This window comes from Phasianus colchicus, chromosome 1, assembly GCF_987193195.1.
Source record: "Phasianus colchicus chromosome 1, bPhaCol1.hap1.1, whole genome shotgun sequence".
Classification (NCBI taxonomy): Eukaryota; Metazoa; Chordata; class Aves; order Galliformes; family Phasianidae; genus Phasianus; species Phasianus colchicus.
The window spans coordinates 65304005-65329256 of NC_143436.1; the positions used below are offsets into that span (position 1 = coordinate 65304005).

Here is a 25252-nt window from a genome sequence, read left to right on the forward strand (position 1 = left end):
AAAACTTAGTCAGCTCAGTGACTATAAACATGAAGAAAAGTAGTAGTAAATGCTCACTGGAAATTTATAAGCATGCTTATCACGCTGCTTTTATGGTTGTAATGTGTATTTTTTCTAAGCTAATATGAAGATAACGGTTTCTCTTCGTATAGAATCATGAATGTCCAGGATACACTAATGGAATAATAGTTTTACCTCCCTGAAATGTTTTGTTAGAAATAGTTTGGATACATCCTTTGGATACGTGTTCCCAAAAGCCTTGCTGGAATTTCTTGTGCGTTGCTGTAAAACCAAATGCATGTTTTCTGCAGAGATTGTGTTTCAACAACCTGTTGTTTCATAGTAGTTTCTTCCTGAATGCTCTGCAGTTGATGATGGAGATACTGGGACAATTAAGGAACTGTTTCAGTACCAGGAATCTGAAAATTTAGTATCTCCTACAGGGAGATACTAAAGCTGAGAAGCAGCAGACACCAAAGCATCAAAAAGTTAGGCCTCATGGGTCAGCAGACCTTGATCAGTCACATAGGCGTACAAGGTTTTCCAGCTTTGCATTAGTAAGCTGGGGTATCTGTATGTTACATAGCAAGCACATAGCACTCCTCTGGCTATTCTTTTGTTTTGAAAGTACAGTCTTTTGAAGGTTCAGTTTTTTAATCTCTGAAAGAGAACAAGAAACTCAAATCCAATTAGTTGCTTGCAGTTCTGAAAGGTATTCTGTGAGTATTTTGGACAATGCTATTCCTGGGGACTGTATTCTGCTGCTAAAAATTGGGGCTGTACCTCCCTTCACACGCAGACTTGTTGAGGAATTTCTGATGAAAGCCAAGTTCATTGAGCTTTTTTATTCTCTAGGTTATAGATAGACACAATGAGAGGAGAGAGAGAAAAGCAGCATGAGTAAGTTCTACTCCCTTTAATGCACTATTGTGCGTGTGACTAATCTGTACACGGAAATAGCTAAACACCCATAGATTTTAAATCCTATGGAAGATTTGAACTTTATTCATCAGGAAGTGAGCTTAAAACCTTAAGTAGAGTTATCCAGTATTTTATACTATAAAACTTATATTTAAACAACTGAGTTTTAATTAAGCCTTCAACTTTGCCTTCTTAAAGAATGAAGTTATTTCTTGCTTATAAGATGAAATCATTTTATCCTTTATATTTTTGCTATCCAGAAAACGTACATTTCATCAACCAAAAATTTTATATCTCAGTACTTGGGCGATACTGATATACAGTGCAAATGCAAGCTGCAAGCTGAGGCCCTTAATTGTGTTTATCTGCAGGATCGCCTGGCTTTTTATGTTTTATATTTGAGTACTTGTGGTTTCAGTTGTTTTTGCCTTGGTGGGATGAGAATTATGTTGCAGAATAACTGGTTGATTCAAAATTGTTTGAACTAATTTGAATTGCAGAAGCAGGCTTCTTTGTTAATCTTTTTTACTGTTTTCTTTGACTTGTGTGAACTGACCACGTTTTTACTTTATCAGGTGTTTGTTTGCTTGTGGAAAGGTTGCAAAGTATATAATACACCTTCAACAAGTCAAAGTTGGTTGCAGAGGCATATGCTGACACACAGTGGGGACAAACCTTTCAAGGTAAGGTTCATAGCAAGGTATATTATCCTTTATTTTAAGAGCAATCGTATTCATTTTTTCTTATATAATGTATTAATTGAAAAATGCTGTCACAGGAGGATTTGTTAAAGCTTATCAAGTGAGGTAAACTTGCACTTTTGACATGATAGTGCCCAAAGATTCTGTTCTGTTATGAAGCGCAAATGAAGATATTGCTTCTCTGTTCCTGTTCTTTTTAACCTGTAAATGGTAGGGTAATCTGAAGCAAAATAATGCTTGCATTCAGTTTTTTGTGCTTTTCCAAATTGAGCTGTTTACAGTGTAAAAGTGAGATGCTTTGCCTCGTGCTTCACACTTTGGATGATGCCTGATGGTGCGCGGTCTGCGCTTGAATGAGCTGTTTTTGTTAACAATATTCAGTTGAAACAGTCAGTGTCTGTGTGTGGTTAACTTCTCTGAGAATAATAAGGAAGTCAGGAATGCAGGACCGTTGAGCTGACTGTATTTCCTGCATAGTATTTTCTAACTTTCTCTTTCTTTTTCCCCCTAATCTGTACCTGCATTTCTAGGTATAGTAATGTTTATCATTCCCATATCCACCAATCCGTTATTAATGAGTTGCTTCATCCTCTTATGGATACAGTTGGGGCAGTTCATAGCTGTCAGTCCTGGATCACTTGATGGTAAGTTTCACCCACACTACTTCAGATTGAAGCTCTTCCATCTACGATTTGAAAAGTGAATGAGGGTGGGTTTTTTTATTTATTAAATCTAGGTAGCATTTTATACCTCCCTTCCCCTTCCTTGCCCCAGCCCATCAGGTTTTAGTCACTGCTTCTCCACTTCTGTTTTCTGTCTTTTCACATAACATCATCTACTTTTTTTTTTAATTTTAGGGCAGTTATATTACTAAAAAGTACTTTTCTGTTACAGTGACCTCTTTAAGAAGTTGCTGCTTCTGCACAGCTTCTTATAGTAGCTATAGCAAAAAACTATATTCAAAACCTAGAGAGTAAAAATAGTTCAGTGCAGGTGAAAGCGTTTTTTTGATATATATATATATATATTTATATTTATATTTATATATATATATTTATATATATATAAATTTTTTCCCCTTTCAAACTGCTTAGTTTACTCTGAACGTTTCTCTCAGAGTGGACAGCAGGAAGGAAATTTTGTTCTTGAGTTACTGTATTCTTTGTTCAAAGGAATGAAATTAGCATGCTCTTGGAATTATAGCGTAAGGATCATAGACCTCTGAAAGAAGCTTTCAAATATGATTGTTCCAGTAACTGATCTAATCATAACTGCAAATCCTTGAATCAACTTGAAAATGAGTAACTGGGGGAAACTTTTACCTTCTTTCTTCTCATTTTAGAACTAAGGATGTACTTTAGAGTGCAATGGCAGGTTTCTGTCTTATAGATGAGTCTCCCAGTAGGTTTGAACACTTGCTTGTTACAGATCAAAGAAACTCAATTTAGAGATATTGAGTTTAAAAGAGGAGAACGTACCTCAGGAAAAAAGAGTACTTCTTGAGTCTTGGGAGAGTTATTTAGCCAGTGAGTAAAACTAACATCCCAGTGTTATATATATATACACACACACATATTTGGCTAGCTTCTTTTAAAGCTAAAGCCTTCCAATTTCGAACAGTTGGTTCTGATAATAAACATCTTGTGTTAAGTGTGGATTATTTCCCCAGCTAGTTTCACCTGGTCACACTTGAGGAAAGAATAAAGCATAGGCTAGGATTGCTCAGAGTGTGCCATTTCCTTTTAATCCCTACTGTTGTCTAAAGTGTTTCTGTTTGTATTTTATCTTTATATTTTCAAATCTGTTCCTGGGAGCTTTGGATGGAGGATAATTGTGGTGTGAATTTAGTAAAAGTCTTTTGTTCCCCAATTCATTTATGCTGAATATAGTCCTCAGAGCCCACATGATGTGATTGTGATAACCTATTAATCTCCTATCTAACTGACACCAACTAACTAGTCTCCTTTCTTCACTTGATTCCTTACTTTTTTCAAGCTTTTGAAATCTGTTTGATAGAAAATCACTTAAGAAATAACACTCAACAGGATGAGCTGTTGCTTTGTTTTATGTCAGTTCAGAAACAAAATATTTTTGCATTTAGCTGTTCTTACAAATCTTAACTCCTCAGATTTCTAGCAGTAGCCGAAGTTCTTCAAGTTAGAGTTGTATTGAAGACCTTGTTCTTGATTACCTAAATTAAAAAACCCCTAAATTAAAAAACAAAACAAAACAAAAAACTGTTGCTTCGTAAAGTTACACTCGATTTCTAGTTTAAAGGAATGAATCATTATCAGTTTAGAGGAATCAGTGACAAATGCCAAGTCAGTTACTCTTTCGTTAATAAATGAACACCAGAATTTGTGCGGAATTTGCTTAGAAGGTAGTGGAAATGACAGAGCTTGGTGCTGTTGTCTGAAGAACTGTTCAAGTTGGTTTTAAGAAAGAGAAAGGATGTTAGCTAGGTAGGTGATTATAAAATGCAGAGAAAATTTACTTTTGTAAAGATATGAGAAAGCTATAATCGTTTAATGAAGATAGGAGATTAATAAATATATGGCAGGTTGCTGTGTTCCTTCATCTCTAGTCAAAGAAGGGACAAAAATATTAAATTGGAAAGCATTTGGGAACGGACTGAAGTATAGAGCTGCCCTTTGCAGGTCTATTCAGTTGAAGGATACATCCTCTTCCTGCCTACCTTTTGCCTGTGAATGAATTCATTTTGTGTAGTTGCCCATCGTGGGTTTAATTCCCTGTTTTTGTGGTGCCTGTAACACTGTCCTTTGATTTCAAAGCTGTGTTCTGCTGTGAATGAACTGCTGTGCTTCCATTTTAAAAGTTCTTTGTGGGTTTACCTGCCCTGTCCACGTATGCATATAAACTCTCTGTGTGGTTCATTTGTCACTGAAATGAACCCTTTTATAAATTACAGAAGCAATTGTTTCATATTTTTATAAGTTCCTTCTGTGGTTTATGTTTGTGTGGTTTAGTGTGAACCCCTGAATATTGCAGTAGCGATGTCATGGAAAAGTTACATTAGCTAATAAAAAAAAAAAACTATTTTTGAGATTATATTAGTTCCTTTTTTTTTATATGGGGCAGCTTCCTAGTAGCATATGTCTACATTTATTAAGTAGGAGATATTTTACATCTCACTCATCTGCTAAGCTAATGCAAAAATAATGTTCTAGATCTTTGGGATAGAACTCTGGACCTCTGTTCCTCTTTAGTCCTAGACTTTCTTTGTTTTTTATTTCCTCTCCTTTTCAAAGTTTTTGATACTGGATGGATTTGTATTTTTGAAGCAGTCATCACTGATTTGTTGTTTAGAAAATATTCTCTCAGGGTAACCATGATTCCCTCAGGCAAAAGTGTGTCAGTTAAATGAGGCATTTGCCACTGTAGCTAGTTCTCAGTCTGTAATCAGATATTTCTGCAAAGCTGTATACTTCCTTAATCATATTTTTGGCAAGTGCTGTTCCCAAATTTGTTACTCTTGTCAAGAGGAGCAAAGAGACTGGTTTTCTAGAACCAATTTTTGGTCTGAGAACTTAACTGGCTGCCTATGGCCTGCTGTTAGGCATTTTGTTAATGCTACTCTTCTTAGTACCTGAAGTCTTTTTTGCTTTTGTGTTGCTGGAAGTTTTCTCTTAGCTAGAACCAGACTTCTATAAGCAATTCCTTTGGTCTTTTTGTTGTTGTAGGCATTCATTTAATAAAAGTGTTCTCAGAGCATGTAATTATTTCTCTGAAGACATTTAGTATGTTCACATTTGTGTATTATTTTATATCTAGAGTTGAAAGAGAAATATAAACATTCTTTAGCTATATACTTGTGTAATTTTTGCATCTTTTAAAAAATGAGTGGAACATCAGGAGTATCATTGTGTAGTAGAGGTCCTGTCTTAACTTCAACAACTTAGACTTTTAGGCTTTCAGAACATGCAGATGGAACTAGAGGAACAGTCTGAGTTAGAAAACTGATGCTGGTAACATTTTGGCAAGCCTAGGAGGAATTGTCTTAAACTTGACTGTTTTAAATAAACAGTTGAATAGTTATTGTGCTGTGGCACTGCACTGGTACTTAAACTTTTGAACCACTATTTGCTGCTGTAGAAGGCATTGAAAGTTACTTGTAGACATACCAAAAGAACTCTTAGCGTGTAATGTAGATGAACAAATAAAAAGTGTTAGGCACAGTGAAAGATCAAATGGGAAAATGAGCTCAAATGTGTGGGAGATTTTAAGCAAAATAATTGCTCACAGCAATCCTCCATAAGCACAAGACTGTGTGGGTATGATACCAGCTGCTTTCACATACTGAATCTAGTGGGTGTGCTCTTAATGTTTAAGATCAGTCACGCAAGGTTTGCTCGCAGGGTGAATGCTTCCAGCAGCAACATCAAATGACAGTACAGAAATTTATTTCAGGGTTCTGTTCTTTGCTTAAAAAAATAAATAAATAAAATGGGGGGAAAAGTAATAATAAAACCGAACCCCGGTGCTCATTCTACCAGCTAACTTTCAAAACTCATTACGGAGTAAATCCACTTAATGTGACTCTTAATAGAGTAACATATTGTTGAAATCTGGAAAGCAAAACCAAGTAAATTCAGTCATCATTTGGAATTCGTATTGACTATTCTTTTGGCAGAATATCTTCTATTCATTAGAACGCAGATAGAAAACATAAAGACGTTCTGCTTCAGTGTTAAAATGATGAGATAGTAGAGTTTGTCCAGATGTCTAAAATATTAATATTGAATTTGTTGAAAAAATTTCACATCGAATATTTTTTTAATAGGGCATTTGATTATTTTGAACTTGAGGAAAAAAAATTATTGCTAGATAGTTTAATGTCTTGCTTAAAGTCATTGTTGCCCATTAATAATGGTGGGTATGGGTACACTGGAGAAATTAAACTTCTTACGTGTTGACTTATTTTCTCTTGAAGTAACATATCCACCAATCCGGACCCAACCTATCATATTGCAAATTTAATGCAAAATTTTGAGATAAAAGTTTTGGGGGAAAAATTCTGAGACTGCTGTAAAGTTGTGCATAGTAGTTGAGTTTGATTTATTAGAAGCCCTCTAGATCTGTATAATTATCTGGTGGGAAGCTGATTTGGTGTGACTTACCGTCCAGAGATCCTGAAGTGACAGCCTGAACTGCTCCTTTATCTTTGGAGAGAAGAGACTTTATCCATTAGTAACGGATTGCTGGATATATTATTTTAGAGAAAAAAAGAAAAGAAAACAGGTAAGAATTTTTTTCTCCTCTTCTACTGTCTTCTGTCCACTACAAAGACATTTGTTGTCGTCTTTGATATATCAGCTGTTGATTATTTGATGATACAATCTGATAGTGTTAAACTCTTCAGCATGTGAATGTGATGATCTTTGCAGATATTTCATGCTGAGGCTGCAGACTGTAAGTAGTCTTTCTGGAAAAAGATAATTGCCAGTTGCAGTTTGCATGTGGTGAGGACTTAAAGTTTTGGCTTTTAAAAGTCAACCTTGGGTAGAACAAGAGTTGTAGTTTCTGTAGTGAATCTGTGTTGATGATCTGTGTTTATTTCTTCTGCACTAGAGAAAACTGAAGTTTTGACACTGTGAGTCAAATCATAGTCATAAGATTGTGCTTTTTGTTTATCAAGAAATAACACAAAGTCTTAAAAACTTTGTGTTTTAAAATGTTTTAGAATTGTGCCACTGCTATATTTGTATATTCAGAATGTGTTGCTTTTTGATACTGCACTTGAATAAGTGGTAATAAATACATTATACCAAGACATCAAGTTATTTCTGACCTCTGGAAGGCCTTGGAAAGATTGAACTTCTAATTTCCTACTGTGTGGTCGTACTTAAGGATATAGCTTTAGTTTGTGTCCATTTTCTTTTTGTCAGTGCTTGTAGGATCAGAAAGAGCTAGAAGCTTGGCAGTAGCACCTTAATGTAATCTAAACTTAAGGTTAGATTTAGTTGCTTAGTGTAGTTTTGTGAAACTGCTTTTGTGAGCCAGAGAGCAGATGCTTCAAGGACTTCAGAACAGGAGAATAAAAAATTGGTCAAACACACACATTTTATATATATCTGTGAATTGAGTTTGTTCATCTCTAATACAGTGAACTTTTTGTCTTCAGTATTAGTTTGCTGTAATATTGCATTGAAGTTCCCATACTGTAAATGAGATAAGAATACTTTGTATTGTTCTGAATATGGATATGCTCTGATTTCTTACTGTAAGTCATTACAGTGTAAATGTACAGTATTGATGTTGTTTGAACTTGGGTAGTAACAGAGCAAGGTGGTAAGTTTTTGTTAGAGATGCTTATTAGTGGAGGAGGTGGGGAGAATCACATATGTTGTCCTAAAGCTTTTTGTCAGGGAATTACATGGTTTTAGTTAGCTCAGAAAGTAGCAAGCTTAAAGGAATTTTTCTAAAAACCATGTAAATAAAAATACTCCTATTCTTGTGATTTAATTATCATGTAATCTTGTATTCCTGTAGCAAGTATGAAGTCAGTGGGGATAACACATTTCTCTTTATGAAGACTGTATTCCTGCTTTATAATAATCAAAGAAGTTTGCTAGGTCTGAGGCAGAGATAGACGTTTCAGGTTTTTTTTAACAGCCACAGTTGGAAAACAGCACAGCTGGGTGTTAGGAACAAAACATGCTGAGTGGTATTCTGCTGCTGTCACCTTGTCTTTCAGTCAAATGTGCAGGCTTGAGACAGATTACTTTGAGCTTGCAAATTCTTCTTTAGTCCTCAGAGAAAAGTTAGTATTATGTATGTAGTAGCACCATTACTTGTTGCTGAACTGCTGTTGCAGCTGCCACATCAGTTTGCAGTGAAGAGATGATACACAGTTCTGTGTAGCTCATGATGGAATACTTATATTTTCTTTTACCCTTGTAAGCTCAGAGCACAAAAGAAAAGGTTTGTGCCTCCCACTCCAACTATATGATTTACTGAATGTGAATATAAACCAAATACAAAAATACTAATAGTTATTGTGGGTATTACTGGCTTAGTCTTATGTATCTTGTGATTTCTGTATTTCTCTGTTGGAGCTCATCTTATTTTTCTGTTTCAAAGAAAATGGCATCTCTTCGTTAAGTACTTCTGAAGTAATTATACCATCCCAAAATAAACGTGTGTAGTGTTAATAAATTTTTCCAGTTACTGAAGTTAGTTTTAGACAAGTGAAATATACTGATTGACCTTGTATACCATTTATAAAAAGTGCTGTGTCAAATTTCATGTGGATATGGATGTAATTTTTTTTATTGTCAATGGAAAGAGGGAGGTTATAGAACACTAGTGTATTGAATACAGGAGACTGTAGAACTGTGGGGTAATACAGAGTAACAGTGCTGTGTTTCTAAGGACAAGGGGATTTAATGCTGGTCTGTAGGGGAAAAATTCTTCTGTGTTTTTCTGTGAAAAGAGTTATTCAGTGCGTTGTTCAAGATAAATTTTCTGCTGTAGAATATAATAAAGCATTTTAAAAAGTGATTGCACCATGAAATAACTGTCATAAGTTGCAAAGTTCAGATGGAAATTTGAGATGCTTTTGTTACTATTTTTAAAATTGCATGGTCATTAGGAGTTCATCTTTTTTTTTTAACGTGTTGGAGGCTGAGCCAGAAAAAGCAAACTGAAAGATCTATGAAACCTGTGATTGACTGCCGTGCAGTGCTCTGATGCAGTTGTTCCATTTTCTTCTCTCATTAGTGTGTAGTTGGTGGGTGCAATGCCAGCTTTGCATCTCAGGGAGGACTTGCCCGTCATGTGCCCACACACTTCAGCCAGCAAAACTCTTCAAAAGTTGCCAGTCAGCCAAAGGCCAAAGAGGAATCTCCATCTAAAGCTGGAATGAATAAAAGAAGAAAGTTAAAGAATAAGAGACGACGATCGTTACGTAAGTATTTCTGGACATTTTTGTATCCACAACAGCATGTTTCATTAACTTAATGACATAACAAGCATGGCCAAGATTTAGCTTTGGGAAGAGTTGATTTCCTGTATTCTTTATCTTTCTCTTTGCAGTTAAGATTTTTTAATTTAATTTGAACCTATGCTATTTGAAGTATGATTTGTAGCTCAAGGTGAGAATTGTTTGCTCTAGCAATGGTAGACTTGGTAGACGTGAGCATTCCCAAAGGTTGTATAAGCAAATTATATTATTAAATGCATCTTAAATGTAAGTATCAAGATTTCTTCTAACTTTGAAGCTGATTAAATGTTCAGAGAAGTTAGAATGCTATTTCTGTCTTCCTCAGACTGTGACTTGCAAAGTTTTCACTTTTAACAATTTACATAAATTAGAAGGGAATCAAACATAAATCAAAAAGGGAAGGCTGATTGATGAAGAATCAAGTGGTCACTTTGAAGTATTCTTTTAGTTCATCTGAAGTGTAAGGAGGGGCTTATTTGAAGTACGTGAAGGTTCATAGAAGACTGTTTTGTTGACTAAATTATTCAAACAAAATACAGATGTCTAAGACTGATCATTTTTCACTTTCAGAGGTTTGCAAGTTGTGTGTTAGTTTGCATAATTATCTATATTGTTCTTTTTAGGTGATTGATTGAATACATCTTTATTCAGTGTCCCCCTCAATACATACAGAAGTAGAATGCAGATTGGCATTTTATTTGTAATTTATGTATGTTATTGACTTAAAATTTCAAATTGTAGTTAGGACTTTAAATATGTCCCAGTCATAATACGAGAATATACTGCAGAATTTGTTCTGCAGGCATGCACAAAGTCATCTTCTTGGAGTAGTGGGGGAGATAAATAGAAAGTTCTTGAATGAATCTATGGCAAAGAAAAAGTATAATTGGTTTTTAACATTTCAGGAATATTTACTCAACTGTAGAATTTGGTGTGCTCTCTTAAGTGTTGCACAGAAAGAAAAATGACAGCTGCTTGAGTAATTTTTTTTATCTTGTTACCTCTAGAGAAACAGTGTTGGCTATATGGTTTTGCCTTAAGGCAAGAGTCATCTCTAACAGAATTGGGAAATGACTATTTAATGTATTGCTCTGGGGAGTATCTGACCCAGAAATGTATCCAAAGTCAATGACATTTTCTGAAAATGTTGAATACTGATAGCTTTTCTTTAAAACATGGTATGGATTATCACTGATTTGATGAACTTGACAAAGAGCTGATGTTATTTTGCTCATCTGGAAGTTTCTTGGTTTACCTTTAGTTTAGCTTTAGAAAAAGAGAGGACAAGGAAACTTACCTGAAAGGCCAAAGCAACAAAATAGCCTGGTGAAGTATTTCCAGTGTAGAGTATGTGTAGCTAGGAATGAAGTCTTTTTTACTTAGATATTTTAAGAAGGGGAGGTGTTTTACTTCTGTACTGTTTTGTCTGCAAACGGGGTTACAAGGTATGACAAATAGATACAATACAGGGTCCTTTTCACTACTCTACAGTGTTTAAATAAAATTCACAATTAGTCATTTGTTGGCAAAATTAATTGTCAGGTAATTTTCTCCTGAAAAAATGCTGTCAGAATCTCTCAGTGGCTTGACGAGACCCTGAAATGTTTGCAGTTGTAAATGGATTAATATTTATTGACAATTGATTGTCAATACATGTTGAAACTGAAGTATACTTACATAGAAATTAAAGCTTCAAATGCGGCAAAACAATTAAGTTCCTTCATCTTTATAGACTTGTTTTATATCTGAAGTTTATCACCCTTCTGAGAGACATTCAAGCTAATAAAAAAAAAAGAACAACTTAACTGTAGCTTTGTATGTGATAAGTATATGGCTTATATCTTAAAAGAGAGTTCAGACTGTTACTATGTAATCTTTTTCTTTCTTAACATCTTGGTATTCTTTTTGTCTGTAAGCAACATGTACTTTAAGTTTAGAAATTTGTGCCTTTATAATAAAAGCGTATTTTTGATATGCACACATTCATAGCTGTTTACATTCGTGGTTAAAAAAATGGCTGATTTTTATCATGCAAATTTTGATGATTTTGATGTTGCAGAATAATTCAGGATCACAGTACCTTTTTTTTTCTCTTCTAGATGCCCTTAATCATATTGTTGCAGGAAGTCCCTCATTTAGAGATATAAAGCCAAATATATTTAACGTGTCTCTGAAATACAATATTGCTATTCTGAAGCTACTTCAGTGACTTTTGAAGATCCTAAGATTTTATTTAGCGTACACTTGCTTTTCTAGTAGAAAAGATGACATACTTATTAACTACCATAACAGTTAAGTTTACTGGAAAGATACATGAGATATGGAAACTTACTGTTGGTGAAATTTACATTGGGAAATGTATTAGTTATGTAAGACTTAACATTTCAATTAGTAGTTGCTGGTCATTTCATTTACTTAAGTAGGTGAAGTGTATGTGGAACTTCTTACTATTAAGTAAGAAGGGAGACATCTTGGTCCAAAAATTATTTTAATATTTAATAGATCTAAGATGAACTGAAAATATGGGATTAACACTCTATAAGGAATTAATAAAACTGTTCATATGCATTTTACAAATTGTTCCCTTTACTCTGCAGCCATTGAATGTTATCTAGGGCTAAATCCTGAAAAAATGTTGCTATATAAAACAAAAAGCAATATTTTGGTATTGACTTCCTTTTCTCCCATGTTGGCTTTTTATTCTATGGCTGCCCTGGACTTTGCTTTTGGGGTAGGGGTGGGCAGTAAACTTGTTTTTGAAAGGTGTTCCTGGGTAAAGCACCTCCTGCAGTAGGTGATGAGAAGACTGTACAGTATCAGGAAAGCTGAGGAGGAGTGAGATAAGTGATTCCATGTGTGGTCTGCAGTGAACCCTTGGCCAGAATTCTCCCCTCAAGGGAGATGATACTGAAAACAGAAGAATGGAATCTTGATATGGTAAGGTGGAGGGAGAGATTTTCCCCACTGCATGAAGTGCCCTTGCAGAGCTGCTAGATTTCAGAGGAAGGATCTGTCGTGTCAGGGGAGATGCAGGTGTTAAATGAACCAACATGTCTGTTCCCATGATTAGTCCTCCCAAGAAACAGCAGTGGATGATAGCAGGAGGAGACTTTTTCCCTTGTGAGGCAGAGATGCCCATTTGCTGACTTGGTGTACTCTCAAGAGGTTTGTTGCCACCTAGAGATGTTGCCAAGAAACTACTAAGTCTTCTATAGTCCACTGTTCTCCACAGCTGTTATTTCATGTGGGCACCAAAAACACTCAGGGGTGGTCCAAGTCATATCTTGAAGGACTATGGGGTCCTTGGAGCAGCTGTAAGAGGCTCTGGACAGATGGTCTCCTTTGATTCTGCTGGTCAAAGGAAAAGGCTTTGATATGACCAGTTAAGCCTAGTCAGTTTATGGCCGTGGCACTTGTGTTTTAGCCATAGATTTGGCTGGTCATCTGGAAAATGCCTGAAAAGCAGCCCAAAGGAATTCCAGCCTTTTTTTGCAACAAAACAGTTTCACTAGTAGCCCTGCTTAAGTGCCTCTATGCAAATGCAGAGAGCTGGGAAAAGAAAGAGGAGTTGAAAGTTTTAGTTAAGTCTCAGGGCTGTGATATCCCTCTACCATGTCTCATTGAGGCCTGTGATGGTTCATGTGTCTGGAGAATTTGGTGCTCTTGAGGAGCAACTACAGGGAAGGAGATGAAGTGGGGTAGCCATTTGTGTTAGGGAATATTGTGGCTGCATGGAGCTGGGCAATGGTACTGAGAGGGTTGACTCTTTCAGGGGTAAGGCCAAGGCCAGTAACCGTGATTATGTGGTTAGAGTCTGTTATAGACCTTCCAGCCAGGATGAAGGCAGGAAATACTCTACAAGCAAGTACAGGAAATCTCATGCTCATTAGAATTGTTCTCATGGGGCATTTTAACTTCCCAGATGTCTGTTAAAAATCCAGTTGAGATTCCTGGAGTGTGTGGATGACCTCCTGACACAGGTGATGAGGATGCCCACTAGGGAGAATGCCTCACTTAACTTGTGTGTGTGTGCAAACAGGGAGGGGTGATTTTGTGGGTGATGTGATGGTTGGAGGCTAGCTTGGACATAACAATGATGAAATCCCTGATTTTGATCCTTGGGGAAGTCAATAAGGTGATTAGCAGTATTGATACCTTGGGTTTTTAGAGGATAGAATAGGATGACACCTGAAAGGTACAGGAGCAGTCTGACCCAATGTGCTGAAAGTCAAGCAAGGAGGTGAGATGAATCTGGCTGAGCAGAGACCTGTTTCTGCAACTCAGGAAGAAAAAAAACAATTGAGCTGTGGAAGAAGATGCAGACATCTTAGGAGGACTGTAGATGTTATTAAGCTGTGCAGGGAGAAAATTAGAATGGCCATAGCACACGTGGAACTCAATTTGATTATTAGAGTAAAAGATGATAAAAATGCTTTTGTAAATACGTCAGGAGTAAAAAGAAGATTAAAGTGAATCTCCAGCCTTTATTGGATCTGAGAGAAAGTGTTGTGATGAAAGATGAGGATAAGGCTGAATTACTTGATGCCTTTTTTGCTTCAGTCTCTATTAGTAAGGTCAATTGTTCTCAGGCTACCCAACCACTTCAGTTGGAAGACTGATGAAGTTCCTGTAGCCTACTGAGAAACTATATGTGCCTTCCTATAGGCTTTGAATGTTCCTAAGACAATGAGGCTGGTAGAATTCATTCAGGCATTCTGATGGACCTGGCCATAGTGCTTACCCTGCCATTTTCAATAATTTATCAGCAGTCATGATAAACTGGTAAGGTTATGAAATCTTTGTTATAAATTCACAAGTATTTGTTTTATAAATATAATTTATAAAGCTCCACAGAAGCTTCTGACACTAGATACAACAAACTGCCTAAATCATTTGATTTTTTTCTGTAGAGATCTTCAGAATTTCAGATCAAAAGAAGATAGGGTTTTTGTCTTTCAGGGATAGAAGAAAAGAGTGGAGGAATACCTGGTGTAGGGAACCTGCTTTGGCAGGGGGGTTGGACTCGATGGTCTCTGGAGGTCCCTTCCAATCCCTACAATTCTGTGATTCTGTGAATACCTGTTGTAAAATGCTTCACATTGGAAGTTTCATATATCATACCTTTTACTGCTTAGATCGTAGTAGTAATAATGAAATGTGAATCTGTTTTCTTGAGTCTATTACTACATGCAGTTTTGTATTTTTCCTGAAAACTTATTCTGATTTGAAGAAAGTAAAGTGGTAGTCCATGCACAAAAATGTGACCCATACTCCTTTTTACTTGATGGAATAATGGTTTCAATATAAGAAATGCTTGCATCAGTGGCCTTATGCTGCGTGAGAAGTTAACACTTAGAGCACAACATTTCAGTGGGATGATTGCCCAATTGGCAGTATCCAACTGAGATAGAATAAGGACAGAACGTGATGTACAGATGAATACTTAACAACAATTTGTCCCCAGAGCGTAGAAAATACTAATCTAAAGTGGAATTTGCAGTTTGTCTAGAAATAATGGATAGATAATCATGATGAAAAGGAAGGTACAGGTTGTTTGAATTCATGACAGAAAAATTGCAAATAACTGTTTTTGCAGGTTATAGGATAATTTAGTTGATTGTGTAGTTTAACTGCTATTTAGTTTTATTTTCAGTGTTATATACTGAATTACTGCTCTCACATAAGATTTAATAACTGTTAATGCTTTTGTTAATACATTATTGATGTAGTTCTGCTACTGTTCAATACAGAATATATTTAAAAATCTTAGAATGAGATTTTGAAGAGCATACAACAAATATGTGCCTAGTAGCAGTTATTTTTTATTAGAGTGGGTTTTAAGGTAGAGTTAATAGACATTCTTTACACTCCAAATTGGAATTCAGTATTTTAGTATTCAAGACTTATCTATAAAAGTCTTTTTCAGAATAAAAGAAGACTTTACTAATGCATGCTGTTTATAGACTACAAATTCTTATTTAATTCTGCTTGCAGAGGAACACTGTGAAGTGTTTCTTCTCCTTGCAGCATCTCAGTATTCAGCTGGATTACTTTTTTTAGCAATTAGAAATAAATAAACTTGAGAAATAACATGTCTTCTAACATGTCGACTGCATGCACCATCATGTTTTGAAATATTTTAATACTATCTTTTACAAGTCATTGCAGTAATACTGAAAATATTGACTGTGCTGTAAGGATACCTTGCTAGTTAAGTTGTAAAGTTTATGGGAACTTTATTGGGGCTGTTTTTACATTAAAATGGAGCTCAAATTCATTAATAAAAGTTGATGTTTTAGTTCCTTTGTGCTGGGCCACCTTTTTGGTGTTTTTATTTTTTTTAGGAATGGTAGCAATAGATGTTCTTAGAAAAAACAATGTATTTTTAATTGTGGAAGATGAGGGGGAAAAAAAATCACTTCAAGGTTAAAAACTGAGCAAGTGTAATTCAGTTTGTCAAAATAGCTGCTTCATCTAGAAGGAATATGTTGTGACCAAACTTAAATGGATCACCACTCTGTGCTTGGAGTCAAGCCATTCTCTCAGTTAAATTATTGTTTGCAACTCTGATATAGCAGCCCTAGTTTTATCAAGATAAATAGTTTACTAATGACACTTCACATTTATTTACATGCTCTGCTGTGTTGGAATGCTTTCAGCACGTTCAACACTAAGAATCTCTTTTATTTCTAGCAAGACCTCATGACTTCTTTGATGCACAAACACTGGATGCTATAAGACATCGAGCCATCTGCTTTAACCTCTCAGCGCATATAGAAAGCTTAGGAAAAGGCCACAGTGTTGTATTTCACAGTACTGTAAGTATTACTTTGTTCATTGCTTGTTACCTGCATCTCTGAAAAATAGTAGTGCTGTATTCCTGTTTGTAATATGACTTTTAATCAGTAACAATTGTTTTTAAATAGTTATTTATTCACTTCTGTTAGTAAGTAAGTTTTAAAAAATACTACTAGTAGTTGTTTTTTGTTTCAAATTGAAAAGCTTGCAATGTTTCCCCATCTGATACACTTGGGGAAATATCTGGCAGGCAGTATGTGCTGTAGAAAATATTCTAAAGAAGAAGGAATTCCGGTGGCATTGAGGATAATTGCATAAGACTCATAGATGTTCATGTGAAATTCATATGTATTTTTTTTTTTTTAGTTTAAAAGATGGAATACTGAATAAAGGTGTTGTTCCTTTCTTAAAAAATAAATAAATAAATAAACCTTCCCAGTGAAATATCATTGAATTGCTAGGAGGCAAATACCAGGTGGGGAAGTAACCTTGAGTCCTGTTTCCATATCCTGTTGTGGATAGGACTGACATCAGTATTCATTTAGAAAAATTGAAAATAGAGAAAGAAGTACTGAATTTGAATACAGGGATCAGAATTTCAAAAGGCGTAATGCCTCATGTTTTGTTACTGAATTGAGAGATGGAGTGCATAAGAGGTTCTTTAAGAATAAAAGAAATAAGGAACAGCACAAGATGAAGAACTTTGTAAATTGCCCGGCTAGTGCAAGATTAACTGGAGTCTCAGGGAAGGAGTGCTGACTTCTCTCTTTTCAGCTGTGGCTTAATTTGAACCGACAAACTATTGAACTGTCATTCTCTTTTCATAAACAAAAGATGATTTTATATGCACAGAACTTAGCACTTCCTTCTCTTCCACAAGACTGATGATAGTTACAAATATCTGTAGCCTGTTAGATGTTTTTCCCAAAACATTAGTCCTGAACTTTATCTGCACTGAGCACACCAGCTGTGGAGGGAGATTTATAGGTGCTTTATTCTGCTGCTGCTGAATTTAAACCTTATTTTAGTTTTCTTTGCCAAGATTGAATTTAAAATTTTGTGAGAAAAGCAGGTTGTCTTCCAGTTCACAGCTTGCTTTAATCTGAAGCGTTATCCAGATAGACTGTTAAGTTGTGGACACTCACCTCTGGCTGTTGCAGTAACTCATAAGGAGGTGGAATTAAAGGGAGGAGTGTGCTCTTAAACTGATTTGAATTAACTTGGAGGAAGTACTGCAAAGCTTTTCACTTCATCTGTGCTTGTACCACTCAGGATGGTGGGGGGTTGATTAGGTCTGAAAACTTGCTATTACTTATACCTCAACTGTGAGAGTTGTTTCAGTGGCAGGACTGTTCTAAGATTTCAGCTGTACACTGCACATCACTGCCCTATTAGCATGCACAATTGTGCAGAGTTGCACTAGACATCAACTTTACTGATGAGATTGTTTAATATAAGTGATAATCTTGTTGTATGTATACATTATTATACTGAGCTAATGGTCACTTCAGGTGCAAGTAAGGATAGAATTGGAGAAGTGGGATGTGGTTTCTGTGGTCCACTTTCAGATGAAAAAAATGCATAGTTAACAGGGAATTTGAAAAGTGAAAAATCTGATCATAAAACTGCTGGAAACTGAGGAATTTATAGGTTTATTTCTTGATTCATTATAAGAACGTCAGCATAGTGTAGTGTTTTACAGGATAGTTACCTTACTGAGAAAATAAATGTGAAGAATTTCTGTGCAGTCACTATATCTCTTCATTAAATCTTTAAATCTTCTTCACAGACATGTAAAATTGTAAAACAATCATCAAAGCCTTTTGCAGAAGTCCACCTTTGACTTCATTATGTACTTATTTTTCTGATTAGTTTTTCTTATTGGAGTCAAATTCTTGGTATGTTGATTCTTTGCACTATCAAGTGGAAAAAGTCAAGCAATTTCTCTTTAAGTTAAAGAGAAGTTGTTTAGGTATGTACCTAGCATGTTACTCTCTGTCTTTTTTGTTGATAGGGTTAGTTCTCTAAGATAACTGAGTACTTAATTGTTCTTTATGCTTCTAACTCTTTTGGAGATTTTAGTTCAGTGATGGTATACACTGATTTTTTTCACATGTGTTTTGAAGTCTTAAGCCTCTTAAACACAGTAAGTGAATAGATGTGCAGGAGAGAGACATTTGTTTCTTTTTCCAGAAGAGGTCAGTAGAACTCCATTTCTGATCTGAGACAACTTGAAAGGTTTCCTTTACAGAAATAAATGCAAAAAATGTTTCCTGTTCCAGGGACAGCGTGTGAAATGTAGGTAATTAGTAAGATTTGTTTGTTGTTCAAATGAAGCTGTATTGTACATGCATTCACTTGTTGAACTATGTTTTTTAGTGTGAAATGTAAGTGGATTTGATTTATTTACAAAGTGACTGTAACGTTGCTTTTTAGAGCAACGTTATTCGGATATGATACTTGTCTTCCATTTGGCTTGTAACTTGTGGATTTGGCCTTAATGCTGTGGATGTTTAGCTCAAAGTAGTGATTCTTTTCTTTTTTTAGTTGATGGTTTTTGTCTACATCATGACTGTATTTCTGACTTAAGCTGCCTGGTAAGCGGTAGAATGTTTGTTGTGCTAATTGTGGTAAAAGTAGTGGATACATTTTAAGTCTTTTTAAAACACATCTTTAAACTTGAGAATTTCAAAGTACATTTGGGAAAAACAAAGGCATGTAAATATGCAGACTTCTGTTGTCTCCTAACAGAAATCTGCCATAGTACTTGAATATTAAACAAAACCAGATGTGTACCCTGTCAGGGATGAAGATCTTCGATCCCAGTCAAAAACATGTGAAATGCTGAGCTTTTGAGGATTTACAAAGAACAAGATAAGACAGCGATATGAAGAACAGTCTGTAAAACTTGCGTTGCTTCCAGGTGTATCTGAGTGAAAGCATCCCAAGCTATGACCATCATAGACTACTTAATATATAATTAGCTCTTTCGCTATACAGTTTGTATTCTACTGGTGAAAGTTACTTTCTCCTCTTCTTAAGCTGTTTCAAACAGAAGCTGTTTCAAGCTCTTCAATATTGATTGCTTGAAGATCTTATTAGGCTTCTGAAATAGTGCTGCTTGCGATTGTATAATTCAGGCAGTATTGAATTACCCAAAACTTTGTAACTTGAGTCTGTTTTATACTATTACTTTTTTTTGGTCCTTTTTGTTTTATTGGAAGCACGGGGGGAGGGAGGTTGTTCATGGACATCTTTTTTTTTTAAAAAAACTTCATGATTGCAATGAAGAAGAGTCTCAAGTTTTGTACTGTATAGTTCTGAAAATGAGGAACTGGGCCTTTGGTTGTTGGGGTGTGTAGATGAATGCTGCTTGAGAGGGTCGCACAGGTTCTCTTTGAGGCTCTGGAATCACCATGTGTTACAAGGTAAATCTCTGTAAAAGCAGCAATTTCAGCTTTAACTTAGGTGCAGTATATACTTGGGACCTTGTATATTCTGGTTGATTTTCTAGCTCTTGTTCTTTCCATTTTAGATAGGATGAAGAACAGTTTGTGGAGATTATCTTCTTCCCTTTAACTGGTTTCAGCTAGTTTACTATGTCCAAACAACATTTTGAAATGCCACCTCTAAACTTTTTGATATGGTATTTATCATGCTTGCATTACATGAGAGAACCATCTACATCTCCTTAAAACATGAGGGAAACTTGACAGTAAGCTTGACTGGACAAGAAAGTGTATGTTTTTAAATAGAAAAGTTAGTGAACTTCATTTGTCCTGTAAAGTGGGCCCTGACATTACCTTTATTTGGTTCCAGACTCATGGTACTCCAGTCTGCAGTAAAGAAGGAATCCGGGGACTGGGCAAAGATTAAAACTTAAAGTTGGAAGGGACTGGGGAAACACTTTCTAAATCTTCATTTAAAAAAAAAGTCAGTTTTCATCTCTGCTCCAAACTTAGGAAAAGGACATATTGTGTTATGAATGTGGCTTGAGACCTGTGACGAAAAGTGGTAGCAATATTTCAGGTGGCTAACTTAAGAATCTTTTAATATTTTTGATGTAAGATTTGATTAAATTTTGTCTAATGGGCAAAGATTACAGGAAAAAAATATTTTTTCTGACACTTATTTAACATATCCCGTTATTATGATAGACATACAAAATGGTTTGAGGTGGGAATTTGAAGCTCAGATAGTTCACCCTGGTGCTGTGGGCAGGGAAACTTCAGATAGACCAGGTTGCCCAAAGACCCACCATCCAACCTGATCTTGAACGCCTTCCTGGGTGGGGGCAGCCACAACATGTTCCAGTGCCTCACCACTGATTGAAATCCACTCTATCATTATTTTAAATGATGTTACCCTTTGTCTTGGCACTTACAAACCCCAGTAAAGAATCTCTCTTCATCTTTCTTGTAGGCCTGCTTTATGTATCAGAAGGCTGCAGAAAGGTCCCTTTGGAGCCTTCTCTATACTAAACAGTCCCAGCTCTCCTGGCCTCTCTTCATAGCAGAGATGTTTCAGCCATCCTATAATTTTTTGTGGCACATATGACATCTTTGGCAGTTCTTACAGGCTGCATTTCTTCAGTTTATCTGTAATTCAAATTACATGGTATCAAAAGCAGAATTTGTCATCAGGCTTTCCAACCATTCTTCAAGATTAATTGCTAATATGTTAAATGACAAATCCTAAAATTGGATCTAATTATAACAGGAATCTCCTTTCGGAAGAACTGTGCCTACAACAGTTTTTTTTCTTCTTTAGCCTTACTAAGCTACTACAGTATACTAAGTTTAACATACCATGATATTCAGCTATGGAGTTACTTTGGTAGTTGCAGTTTATAGACTTAAGTACTTTAAGTTCCATATAAAGTTTTCGTTTAGCCTTTTTCATAACGATGATTTGCCATCCACTGCATTTCTATGCTTGAAAATTTCTCCAATGAATTCTTTGAAGTTTACAATATCTACAGTGGCTGTGTGTAGAAACTTTGAAAGATTTAATAAGCATCATTATGCTCAGAGGCACAAAAAGTGGGGGAAACTGGTGTTTGAAGCAAATCTCACATTTTGTAAAGTATTGTGATGTGCAGAGCAAAGGAAAAGCTTGAGGGTAAGTCAGTTGAAGAGGAAGCAAGTGGCTTTTCTTTGTCTTCCTGGATACTGCAGTATTTTTTATCTTTTGAATGCCTTTGTTGATGAATGTTTCATTTCTGTACAAATATTACTTTTCTTTATACTTTGTGCATTTTTACCTTTATATCTTGACTAGAGGTGGTAGTCAAGCTTCAGTGTCCTACACCTGGAAAAGTTACTCTGTGAGAGCATTTTGTGTGCTGTTGTATGTGAACTGGTGTAAGAAATGAGAGCTCCTTTCTTGCAGTTTCTCATCTGGAACCTTACCAGGGGGAAATGTATGTCCTGTGGATTGCCAACAGGCCTTAGTACTTGCCATATATGTAACAGCAATAGCAACATGCCAATGTCCCTGTTATGTATGCATTAAACATTCTCAGTAATACTGTAAGTTCTTCTAAGGAGCATTTGCTTCATTCACTACTTAGCTATTCATTCCTTTTGATGTCTTAAAGGTTACCTAGGAAGTTAGGCATATAATGTTTTCAGATGCAAAACATCCATGAGAGAGTAATTTTATTATGTCATTCTATAATTAAACTAAAAGCTGCATTAGCTTCTCATATTTTCTGTATACATCTTGTGAAAAAATGTGGATGTGCTTATAAAGGATACTGGTGAAACTCATCTAAGAATGCATGCACTTCAAATCTTTTGGAGTGGCTGCTTAAAAATTGGAACCCTTTTTAAAGGAAGACTGTATATGATTCTTTTTCTTATATTATGAAAATATTAAAGGAAAAAAGTGCAAACATTTAATCTTGACAAGAGTGGCGTGAATGGTGACGTGCATGTTCTACTTATACATAGAATTAATACAACTTTGAAGGATTAAGGGTTTGTGTTTTCTGAATGTCCAGTTGAAAATAACAATTTATTTGAGCAACAAATCTACAAATTTGATTTTAATAATTATCCCACTCTTATCAGGTAATAGCTAAAAGAAAAGAAGATTCTGGAAAAATAAAACTCTTGCTTCATTGGACACCAGAGGACATGTGAGTATAATCCTAGTAATATGATAGGATGTAAGTGGAGTTTACAGTGGATTCTGATACTAGTTTGGGTAAACTTTAAGCAGCTTTTTTTAATGCATTTTGTCATTATAGCTATAAAGAAAGAGGTCTTCTAATAATTAATTTTGCCAGCCATATACATAAGAAAAAAGAATTGTCCCAGTGATTTTTCTTTTTATTTTTTAACCCACTGTTTTACTACGATCCTCAAATATTTCTAGGCACTGATAAATATATACCCATCAGTATAATGGTAGAACAAGAATCTTTGCATAGAGGACACAGTTTAACCATAAATTAACCACAGTTGGTCCTTGAAAATGTGACTTATGTTGTGACTGCTGCTTTGGATGTTTCCACTGAAGTTTAGAACACTATTCCAACATTTGATTACTTTTTCTCTTCTTGATCCAAAGTTCTGTCCTTTTCCAATTGAGTATGTAAAGCAGTACACAAGTAATGCCCTCAGGTAGGCTTGGGACATACAAAGTAGTAAATACTTCATTGAAATACCTGAGATAATATCTTTCTTTTGACAAAGGAATGAATTTATGTAAATATTATAATCTTTATTATATGGAAGAGTAGGCTAAATGATTGCTTTCCAATATGCTCTATGAGAACAGTAGGCAAAGCAGTTTTAGGAGAGTCTTGCAAAACTCTTGCAAGTTTTTCATGATCCACATTTTTATACAGTTTTTAAGGAAAAAAAAATATATATTTAAGTAAATATAATAGATTTTTCATTCTTGAGTCCATACATCTGCTTAAGCTAACATTAAGTCAAATACCTACATAATTAGGTAGGATGCACAGGTTTAGAAGTTCGTTCTTAAAAAGTAATGTTGGAAGATATCTGTACGTTGATAAAACTTAAGGGAACTTATTCAATAACTTCAACATTCAGTTGAATAGTCACAGTTTTTGCAATTACTATATAGAACAAAAGAATCCTTTTAAATACGGAGCTGCCTTTTAAGTGATTGAGTTTGAAGTTAATGAAGAGCCTTAGTGTAATAATCTACTTTCTCCATTGAAGTGATATAAATTACTTTAGTTTTGTAGTGTTCCAGATCAGTCGTGTGTGGTAGTGTGAACTTGGCAGTATCAGTCAATAGTAGCTTTCAGTTATAGAGGACTAGGATTGTTGGTAAATTACATAGACGAAGTTGGGTAATTTTAAAATGCAGCTTTTCCTGCTCTTTGCAGCACTTGTGGACCCTAAGTTTCAATTAAACCTGGGAAAGAATAATTAAAATATTGTAGTATGAAAGTGTAGTTCTTTGCTGCCTTCTAGAACAGCTTGTTATACTATATGCAACAGTGTCTTGAAATTATTATCACTAAAATATTACAGATAAAGACAAAATATTACATTTTAAGAAGAAAGAAAAGTATTAAAAACTAACACTAAGAGCATGAGAAGTAAATAAATTGGGACTTTTGTTTCCTAGTGTTGTGACGAAAGATTTTTTTTTTTTTTTTGACTCATGAAAATATATTCAAATGCTAGGTTTTCTACACTGGGGAGGACAGGTTATTCATTAGTGTACATCCCTGATAGATGTAGGGCTGGTTGACAAGTTCAAAGTAATTATGGGTTTGATATTTCTTACATTTTGGTTGGGTTAGGTAGAAAGTGTGCTTCCTGTGCTGAGTGATACAGTTGTGAATTATTTGGTAGATTTAATTTCACCCTGATTGTTATAGTTAAGAACCGAAAAGGCAAGATATTGTGGCTTGTCTGTAAAGTTATGTATAGCTTTCATCAGGGGAAAGAAATATTTTGAACGTTTTGTTTCTCCATTTGAAACTTCCTTCAAAATGTTAGTTCATAATTACAAACTCTTTTTTGCCCAACCTGAAATGAATTTTTTGCTCTTGAATCACTTAAAAAGCAAAGTAACAACAGCAAAGAAAAAACCCCACCGTTTTATATAATCCTAGTTTGTTTTATTATTTTTATTTTTTCCAGTAGTGAAAGCCATATTGATTATGTAGCCTTAGTCAGTGCTAACTGTTGGAAAGAGTTGGGAAGTAGGTATTTGTAAGTCCAGTTTGTCTCATAACAACCTGACAAGATCAGCAGTGCCTTTAAAAACTCAGTTTGCTTTCAGTAGAAGATGCAGTAATGCAGTGAGCCACTCAGAAGCAGACAGGTTTGGTTTCAAACAGTTTAAGAGCAAAAACTAAATCAGCATAGACTTTCTCTCTAGCTCTCTTCCAGCAGTTTTCACTGGAAGTGGTACTGAGACAGTGCTTCCTGTTAATGTGTAAGGTTTTATTCCATCTCGTATTAAGAGCTGTTATGTAGCTGAAATACATTATGGTGATTGCCTGAATTTCCTCAGAAGGTACTTGAACTTCAGCTGAGTTAGGGCATTTGGACACTCAGAGCAAAATAGCGTGTCTGCAGTAAATTTTATACCTAGTGAAATAAAGTGTTCTTAAAGATTTGTTTAGTTCCTGCTTACCCATAAAATAGAGAATGTAGTGCTATTGTTACTGTATGTTTGGTTTAGTATTCTTCTGGATTAATCTAAATTCTGTTTAGTATCTTTTTCATGCTGGGAACTTGAAAGACTTTGGAGTATAATGTGTAAAGATTGGCTGTCTTTTCTTCGCTCCGGTGAAGGTGATTTTTAACCAGTGAAATTGGAGATTGCATATAGAAACTTCATATGTACTAGTTTACCACATAATTTTATG

General features: G+C 35.3%; 1 protein-coding gene across 2 annotated transcripts in view; it reads left to right on the forward strand.

The window, feature by feature from the left end:
* AEBP2 (AE binding protein 2) overlaps positions 1–25252 on the forward strand; it is a 49981-nt gene that overhangs the window by 20836 nt on the left and 3893 nt on the right. For both annotated transcript variants that reach the window (XM_031597805.2, XM_031597806.2), the window contains exons 3-6: positions 1497–1604; positions 9363–9549; positions 16279–16403; positions 22458–22525. In XM_031597805.2, the coding sequence (XP_031453665.2) occupies positions 1497–1604; positions 9363–9549; positions 16279–16403; positions 22458–22525 (488 nt within the window). The remainder of the gene's footprint in view (positions 1–1496; positions 1605–9362; positions 9550–16278; positions 16404–22457; positions 22526–25252) is intronic.